The sequence below is a fragment of the Argentina silus genome (assembly GCF_951799395.1).
Source record: "Argentina silus genome assembly, chromosome: 9".
Classification (NCBI taxonomy): domain Eukaryota; kingdom Metazoa; phylum Chordata; class Actinopteri; order Argentiniformes; family Argentinidae; genus Argentina; species Argentina silus.
The window spans coordinates 18,776,370-18,786,355 of record NC_139663.1 but is presented as its reverse complement, the minus strand read 5'-3'; the positions used below and the strand labels follow the sequence as shown (position 1 = coordinate 18,786,355).

General features: G+C 42.4%; 1 protein-coding gene across 1 annotated transcript; it reads left to right on the top strand.

The window, feature by feature from the left end:
• Nucleotides 1-1,955: 1,955 nt before the first annotated feature.
• On the top strand, nt 1,956-9,504 carry LOC310809712 (matrix metalloproteinase-25-like; the record flags this gene model as incomplete). Its single annotated transcript, XM_083677125.1, has 10 exons — nt 1,956-2,051; nt 3,555-3,687; nt 3,932-4,082; nt 4,827-5,137; nt 5,588-5,767; nt 6,247-6,343; nt 6,797-6,879; nt 7,553-7,702; nt 7,947-8,228; nt 9,191-9,504. The coding sequence occupies 10 exons, from the start codon at nt 1,956-1,958 to the stop codon at nt 9,460-9,462; spliced, it is 1,755 nt and encodes a 584-aa protein (XP_083533251.1). The 3' UTR covers nt 9,463-9,504.
• Nucleotides 9,505-9,986: the final 482 nt, after the last annotated feature.

Here is a 9,986-nt window from a genome sequence, read left to right as displayed (position 1 = left end):
AGGGGAGTGGGGCCTGGATAGGGCGAGGAGGTCTTCCTGACCACTAAAGGAGTCAATCAATAAAACTGTATTTGTATGGCACATTTCGTACATTAATGCAATGCAATGCACTACACATGAAAGATAAACACAGTCAATAAAAGACACATGGCAAAACATTAAAGTCGTATAGACTTACATCAAGAGTGCACTTGCCCACTACCCCACATTGATTTCAAAGCAAAAAGTAGGATTGGTGTAAGCATAGACTCTTACACCAATCTTATTTTATGGCCAGGTGGGAAAAGGGAGAACTGGGATGCAGAGTGGGCGATCTCAACAGAATAGCAGATATGCACAAAGATGCCATGCCTACAGGCTGACGCTGTAAATTAGCGCTACGATCGTCGCCATCATTCCTCCACAGACTTACTACAGTGCACTACAGCCGTATACTTAGAGCTGTGTATTTATTGCTTATGGTAATAAAAGCAGTGATCAAAACATTTTTTTTCTTCTGATTGACCTTTGTTATTAGCTATAGCTATGGTTCTCCCAATGCATGCTACAATAGCACTGATCATTAAGCAATATAGCCCCTATTTTAATGTAAATACATTGAAAGGCTTACATTGATTACCTGAAAGACGAATTACCCCCCAACACATGTGAGACGTTCTTAAGGTATCAGGGAGTATTTAGTTTTGAAGGGTTTTTGAAGAGTTTGACCTAGTGAAATTGTATGGTGCAATGTTCTAAAGGTTGATGGCTATGTGACCCTGTTGACTTGTCCATCAGTGATCTCACCCTTTTGGGGAGGTTGTTGCTGGGGAGTATGAGAGAAATAGATGAATAAAGAAGCTAAATGTATTGTGTAAATTGCTCTGGAACCTCAAAAACATCCTCTTTCTATTTTTACAAACACAATACTCCGCAGGTTTGAATTCTCATCAGGGGGTGTCCTGTATTACTACCCCCACCCCTTCCCTACATCCTCTCTTGACATCAGTTCCACTAAGCAGGAAAAAGTTGGGCCCACGTCTCTCACCCCCATCCATACAAAGACCCTCCATTGATTCTCACATTCCCCCTCTCCTCTCTTTCATCTCTCGTCAGCCCATTATGTGGGTGAGACCCAAAGATACGCATCTTTTTCTGCTTTGAATCTGAAGAGATGTGGATACTGTTAGCCGCTATGAATTATGACGTGTGGGTTCTTCTAAATTCATGTGGGAAGCTGTGGGTCATGTGGGTGAAATCCCCCCCTCTCCTCCACATCTCTCTACATTCCTAAATGTCCTTTCCTCTCCTCTCTTATGTCCCCTACTACCCCTATTTCCTCTGCGCTTGTGGCTTGTATGTACAGTAGCTGCAGAATACTAATATTTTCCACTTGTCGTCTCAGTTTCGGAGTTCATGTAGATGTGTTACATCAAGATCAGGCCTATATTTTCATAATTCTTAAAGGTTTTATGTGTGTGTGTGTGTGTGTGTGTGTGTGTGTGTGTGTGTGTGTGTGTGTGTGTGTGTGTGTGTGTGTGTGTGTGTGTGTGTGTGTGTGTGTGTGTGTGTGTGTGTGTGTGTGTGTGTGTGTGTGTGTGTTTGGACTGTGGATAGAGAGTGGGTGACTGAGTGAATGACCAAAGGTAGGTGGGGTTCCCTTTTTAAGTGCATCCTTATCGAAGAACTATGGTCTACTACAGTCTGTCCTTGCCCTGTCAGGGGACGATACAAGAAGGAAACACAGACAGGGAAAATACAGCTATTTTAACGAAAAAAGAGTATTTGCAGTTTAGCTTTACCCACTTACCCGGGAACGAGATGTTTATGTTTATGTATTTTAAACTTGAGTTGGATTGTGGAGAAGTTGTATGTTGAGCAGCTGGATAGCTATTGACGACTGCACACTAAGCTGAGGAAATAGCACCCCGTGTTATCTTCTTGTGAGCGAAATATATAACTCTTGTGGAGTTATTATGCGGTATCGGATCTTGGTGACTGTAGCCGCATTACTTTTTACCATCTCTATCGCGCTATGCGCCCCGACGGCAGTCCAGCATTCCCGTGGAGTGGTGAGTACTCTACTCGTTTAGACTATTCTATGTTATTGAATTGTATATGAATTCAGTTCTTATAATAAAACGCCTTTATAAATTAAAATGCATTATACTCCTCCTCAGACACATACGACACATCCATATGTTGCAATTGCCTTGTTATCAGGACGAAACTGGAATGTTGAAATGAGAAGAAAAAGACAAAAATTTACATACTGTAGGGTGGCCTAAATTTAGCACCACATTACTTAACATGGTGTTTGTTTACCAATGTAGTTCCTCTGGAGGAAATATTCTTGGAATATTTACATACTGTCACAGTGATAAGTGTGTGTGTGTGTGTGTGTGTGTGTGTGTGTGTGTGTGTGTGTGTGTGTGTGTGTGTGTGTGTGTGTGAATAAGGTATGTGTAATCAATGGGAGATGTCCGTAAGCATGTCCTGTGAACAAGTGTGTACATGACTTAAGTCTTTGCGTTAAAGCAGCTATCAGTGATTTTTTAATGTATTAAAGTTATTAAAAATGAAAGATACTCCTTGGTTATGATTAATATGACTCCTAATTACCTTTATGAGTGAATAACACGTGTTTTACCTCTTCATAATCAAATAAATAAGGACACATTATTGTATTGTTTGTTTTTGTTGACATTCAGTAGGAGACTTTGTAAACAAATTATGTATAGCTTCTAATCATGTTTTAAAAACGTAGTGCTGCTCTTGTAGCAGAGGTGATTTAGAATCACACTCTCGGGAAGATGTAGGTCACGGTGAGGCATATAAACTAAAGATGCCTAACGGTAGAGGTTCGAACCCTGCCTGTGACACTCTCACGGAATGTAATTCCTTGAGCACAACAAATAGGTCATAGAAATGTAGTGCTATTTGCATGTTAAAATTCATTTACCCGTTGTTTACATTTTGTTAGTAACCCTGCATGCAAATGACTGATAGCTGCCTTAAACAACCTTACGTATTGGGTATTTTAGTTGTGGTGCACCTAACTGCTGGAGAAAGTTTCTACAGAAACATTTTCGGTTAGATGTTCTGGTGCCGCTTGGGCAATTTAGGGTGTTAATTGAGGACCTCCATGGTGAAAGATGTGATTGTTTCTCCTAATATATTATGTTTTTTTATGGTTCTGTATGGAACTGTGTTGTATTTGTTATGTGTTGTTTTGTTATTGTGTAAATATTGTGGACAGAGTGCACCTGCAAAACAGGCCTTGGTCTCAGTGTGTTTCCCCTGTATAAATAAAGGTTAAATAAAATAAATAAAACATTTATATTGAGCAGACAATTTTGCACAAACATTTATATCAACAGAAAGCAGTTTGTGTTTATATTTGTGTGTGTGCACATGCGTGTGTGAGTGCTTGTGTTTGTGTGTGTCTGTGTGTGTGTGTGTGCAGGTTTATATTTGTTCAAACATTGGAGATACATGTGTGTTTGTGTTAGAGTGAATTAGTGTGTGTTTGTGTGTGCGTATTTGTCTCACATATATCCACTGTCTCTCTGGAGGACTGGCTGAGTCGGTATGGGTACCTTCCTCCTCCAGACCCCCACACTGGGAGGCTTCAGACCAGGGAGGGTATCAAGAGAGCTCTCCGACAGATGCAGAGATTCGCTGGGCTGGAGGTGACAGGAACACTGGGTAAATCAAAGTACATTCAACCTTTCACTGGACTTTCACACCACTTATATGTGCATGCGTAACACAGTGTTCTTTCTCTGTTTCTGTATCTCCATCTTTCCTTTGGATATGTTCCTTCTCTGCCCTGTTATGTCTTGGTCCCACAAGTTGATGCACTGTCAAAGTTTTTTGAAGGGTTTCGCCTATGATGTGAAAGTTGAAATGTCTCTCTCCATCTTTGTCCCCCTCCCTCTCTCCCCCTCAGATAGCGCCACTCTGGCTCTCATGGAGACTCCTCGCTGCTCTCTCCCTGACATCATCGGAGCAGAAGACCTCCTGAGAAAGAGGAGAAGGAAGAGGAGAAAGAGATATGCTCTGACCGGCCTGAGCTGGCAAAAGAATTATATCACTTGGAGGTTGGTCACTGCTTAGTTGTACTGCTCTGGAGGTTGGTCACTGCTTAGTTGTACTGCTCTGGAGGTTGGTCACTGCTTAGTTGTACTGCTCTGGAGGTTGGTCACTGCTTAGTTGTACTGCTCTGGAGGTTGGTCACTGCTTAGTTGTTCTGCTCTGGAGGTTGGTCACTGCTTAGTTGTACTGCTCTGGAGGTTGGTCACTGCTTAGTTGTACTGCTCTGGAGGTTGGTCACTGCTTAGTTGTACTGCTCTGGAGGTTGGTCACTGCTTAGTTGTACTGTAATCTTTGCTAAGGAATGTTAAGTATGAGTGCCGGTGTCATGGCTTAGCGGTAAAGCACATTACTCTACCCAGTCCCCCAATTTCACTGCCTTGGTCTGGCAGTCTTCCCTGTCAATCCTCCCCTCTGTTTCCTTCTCAACTTTCCCGGCGTCTCAATAAATGTCACATAACACAAAAGGAGAGTGAAAATGTAAATTGGGTTTGTGTAATTCAAACTGGACTGGATGTGTGATTGGATTCAAGTTCTAAAGTGGAAAAAGGGGGATATCAAGAGGGTATTACATCAACCGATGTAATAAAGCGACCATTTCTATCTCTATCATATCATCAATTGACTTAATGTCTCCATGATAATCTCATTTGAATTGGTAAATTAGACTCAGAGCAATGGACGGATGGTCCTAATTCATGGAAGTTGTATTTTACCTTTCTGTATCACCCCTTCCCCCCACCCCCTTCCAGTGTGCACAGCTACCCCTCTCCCGCCCGGTCCCCCTCCCTCCGCCCAGACCTGGTGGACCTAATCTTGACCTACGCCCTCCAGGTGTGGGGTGATCTGGTCCCCCTTAATTTCCACCTTCTCCAGCCCAGTCGGAGTGTCCCTGACAGGGAGGGGGACATCAGAGTGTCGTTCACCAGCTCTTACCACGAGGACGGGTACCCCTTCGATGGCAAAGGTGGCACCCTGGCCCATGCCTTCTTTCCTGGCACGACTGACATGGCAGGCGATACCCACTTTGACAATGAAGAAAACTGGAGTTACGGCTACAGAGGTGAGTCACAAATGGGCAGTACTTTATTTTACATGCTGGTGTCCTCTGGTTTTTATTTAGTATTTACATAGATTTAAGTGTTTATGTGTTACGCATTTACGTATTACATATTACATATTTACGCTGACGTGCTCCAGCAAGATGGTACCAACGGCAAAACTATATTTCAGTTAAGCTTTTCATTGCTTGTCAGACGTGAGTGGGCTGATATTGCATGCGAGCACATCCCGTTTTGAAATTAAAAACTTCAATAAGCATTACAGGCATTCTGTTAGAGTAACAGTAGCTGCGAAAGGAGGCTAAGCTTTTCATTAAGTCAGTCCTTGTCTATCAGTGGGCCTAGAAATGCCATATCACTTGCAACAGGTGTTATGTAATAATGTATTAACACGCAAATTATTATTTCCCCTTGTCTTTCTCTCTCCCTTCATCTCTCTCTCTTTCTCTCAGATGACAGTGGCACCACTGACTTCTTCACAGTGGCGGTGCATGAATTTGGCCACACCCTGGGCCTCTCTCACTCCTCCTCTGATCTGTCCATCATGAGACCATACTACCAAGGGACTGTGGGAGACATTCTGAGCTACACACTGCCCATGGATGACAGGCTGGGGATACAGGCACTATACGGTATTCCCCCCCACCCCCACCCCCACACATCCACCCCAACACTTTTTTTTTAATAAAACCTAGACAAGACAAACTTAGGAAACAGATGCTATATTGATGATAGAAAGATTTTCCCAGGAGGAACTTCAGGTATGGCAATCAGTCAGACAGTAATACACAATAAACACCAAATAGCTAATACATTACAAATTCAGACACAGTTAACATGAAAAATACAAAGTACAATGTTTACCAGTGTTCATTTAAAAGTCTTATTGATATTGGCACAGAACTGTTAAGGGCTCTCCTGGTTCTGAGCGTTAATGACCTACTGTATGTCTCCGGTAATACCTCATACTCAGTGTTAAGAGGGTGTGTCTGGTCCAGTGTTATAATATTTGAGTGAGCCATACCAAGCAACTAGACTTAAGGTGAGTACAGGTCGAATAAATCTTCTGTAGAATATTGTGTGCTTCTGAATTATGTTATTTCTATCACAGGGAAAAGAAAAAAGTCAACCACCCATCCCACTCTGACCCCCACCACCTCCAACCTGCCCCGCCTTCCCAGTCCTACTCCTCCCTGGCTGACTCAACAGTGAGCACTATTTTGTAAATACTACTACTGCTGCCTTGTTTTGTAAACGTAGACACCATGTACATCTATTAAATAGCTGCTCATCATGATCTTCATTAGCATTAATGAAGTGTGTTAGTACTGGGCTTGGACAGAAGCCTGCACACCCTGTAGCTCTCCAGGACCAAGGCCAGCCATACTATATGGGACCCTTTTGAAGTTGGAGAATGATTGGTTGCCCATGTCCATGTCAGTGTGCCTCTTCATATGCTCTTCAGTGTCACAATATCATGTAAATGTATGTGATATGAAATGTGCAGCTTAACCACTCTCTCTCCCTCCTCGCTCACACACACACACACACACACACACACACACACACACACACACACACACACACACACACACACACACACACACACACACACACACACACACACACACACACACACACACACACACACACACACACAGCCCAGATCCTGCTTTGCCAGACCGTTGTGTGGGGAAATATGATGCCATTGCTAACATTCGAGGACAGGTCTTCTTCTTTAAGGGTAAGGATGGTCTTATTTCCACCTGGCCATTGGAAGTCTTTTGTCCATTTGAATCGAAGCAGGAGCTGCGACTGGCACAATTGCACATTTCTTTTGGCTCTACACTCGAAATGTTTGTATTTTAAATTAAACACTACTTTAAACTAATTACTATTCGGTTCAAGTGGTGATTCTCAGCTTTTATTTGATGGTATTTGTTTACATATTGGTTTCACCATTCAGAAATTACACTTTCTATGCTTTTTTTTTGCTGAAATATCAGAAAAATGATATATCCAAAATCAACAGTTTGGAACATCATTTAAAAAGTTAGAAAGCACTGGTGAGCTCAGAAATTGCAAACGACCTGGTCCTACCATAGATTAATTTTTCTTATGATGACTGATGGATAGATGGCTCACTTACTTAAACAAATGTGTTTGTTGTAAGTCGCTTTGGATAAAGGCGTCTGCTAAATGCCAGAAATGTAAATGCAAATGAGAGAAAAAATAACCTCATCTGTGAAATATAGTGGAAGAGATGTTATGGCTTGGACATGTATGGCTTCCACTGGAACTGGCTCACTTGTCTTCATTGACTACTATGACAGCAGCAGCAGCGTGAATTATGAAGTGTACAGAAACATCTTGTCTGCTCAAGTACTGCTCAAGTCATCTCTCTCTCTTTCTCTTAGGTGCTTTCTTCTGGAGGGCCCAGCAGCGGGGTTCCCTGGTGTCCTTCACCCCAGCACTTATCCACCATTTCTGGATTGGACTCCCTCCTGGGATGGACAGGGTTGATGCAGTCTATGAGAGGAGCGATGGACACATCATCTTCTTCATTGGTGAGAGAAAAATATATAGCTGTGGACATGTATGTATTGTCACAATGCTTGTTATCCTCAGCAGATCTGTAAAGAGTGGTGTGAAAGCAGAAAGCATGCACTACATTGAGCTTAATGTTGAGAAAAGCTTATTACGTAGTTTAGACTAGAGATTACATTTTTCTTCAACACCGGTTTGAATACTGTCCTGTTCACGCCCCCGTGTCTCACTTGTTGCCCTAAGACCTCCCGTCTCTCTGTGCAGGTGCCCAATACTGGCTGTTCAAGGACAGGGCCTCCCTTCCAGGGTACCCTCGACCCCTGGCAGAATGGGGTATGCTTACCACAGCGGGGCAGGCACCAGAGAAGGTGGATGCAGTGTTCGTGTGGGCCCACAACGGGAAGACATATCTCTTCAGCGGGGGGGAGTTTTGGAGGTTTGACGAAGGCGGGTGGGACAGAAAACTGGAGGGGGGGTACCCCAAAATGGCCTCGCTCTGGGTGGGGGTGCCCTCTGACCCCGACGACATCATCAGCTGGGAAGCCGGTAAGAGAGATACTCAAGTGTTGAATTCCAAATCAACACCTAGCCCTAAACCCCATCGGCTCTCCTGTAGATCTGACAGGACTGGATCGGAGTAATGTCTTTATTTTGCCTTCTGATTTGCTGGGTTGCTTTCACTCATCCATCTCAGGTCTCAAGATGTGGCTAGGTAGAAGGGGTCCATTTAGAATTCAACAGAGGTAGAGGTGGACCTTGCCCCATTTGTGACTAGATATACTCCTTTTTATATTTGGATGTTGTAGAAGTCTAGTCATAGATTGGTAGGCTCAGGGGATGCAGTGACATAGCTTCAGTAGTAGCAGGTGGCTAAACGATGACTCACATCAAGGATTTGAAGACATTTCTCTGAGTGAAATCGCATTAGCATCTGCTCATTTTGTTTTTAGATAGGGGTACAGTAAGCTAGAAAGAATTACCTTGTCTCAAGCATTAACCGATTTCAATGAAAAAACACTTGCATTCACATGACCCGTGCATCATATCCATACCTGCTGAGCTGTGGTTGTGACATTTCTGACCTTTATTAGATTTGTGTTTTTGAAAGAATGAAAGAAATAAGATGAGTTTGAGAAAATAATGTTAATGACACAAAGCTGTAGTGAAAGGGCTCACGTGAATAAAGTGTTTTTTCTGTCCGCCATCTTGCTTACTTAATGAAGTAATTTGATATCTAAAAAGTTGAATACTCAAACTCTGTCGTAAATTTGCGAAATATAGCGAGCGTGTTGACAGATCACACTCAAAGGTGAAAGATGGCAATTATGTGATATTTTTTTTTTTTTTAATTGTTCAAAGATAGTCTGAGGTTGAGTTGAATCCTTAGTCTGCACTGCCTGTTTTGTACATCCCGCAATTCTAATTAAATGCAATAAGCCCTCAAGCACACCACAACTACCTTAAAACCAACAACAACAGAGCACAATCACTCTTCCTCTTCTCCTCAGGGGATGCCTATTTCTTCAAGGACACCTCCTACTGGGTGCTTAAGAGAGGAGGATTAGACGAAGGGAATATCACTCCAAAATCTGTAGCAGTGGATTGGATGAAATGTGAAGTTCCTGGACCAATTCCTACCCACTTACCAAAGATGCCTCATCCCAGAGGCGGAGACTGTTGTTGTGACTGTAGTAATACTTTGACAACACAGGAATCTTATTGGCTGATCATGCTGTCAATTTCAGTTTTGTTAGTACATTTTACTGTTTCCCTGTTGTAAATACAGTTGAGAGAATTGACGTTTCAGCATATCTGCTTTATGTTCAGAGACCACTTGTAGTTGTCTGTACGTCTTCTTCTCACTGACTCGAACCGAACAGCGTTGTTGTAGTCCATTGTTGTTCTTCCCACCTTTTTACGCTTAGATATAAATGAGATATTCAATACAGAATCTCATAGGGTGGAAGTTCTTGTAGAGAACACTAGCATCTCGGTTAACAGGCTGGCCTCACTCTTGACAGAATGGAGGGCGCAAAAAGAGTTTTGGAGCATAAGTGATGTGAATAGTGTATTGGCGTTTTCTTTTTATCTATAGTTATTTATTTCACTGTCAAAACAATATCATTACTTGGGACCGATCTAATAAAATAAATAAAATGCCAGTCAGAACAGATTTCAGGTGATAAATAAAGCAGATAGCAGCACCAAAAATGTGCCACAATCTTATTTTTGGATTATCAATGGCTGCAACAAAGTAGAGTTCTTTATAATCTTTAATTAAAAAGACGCTGAATAATTTTAACC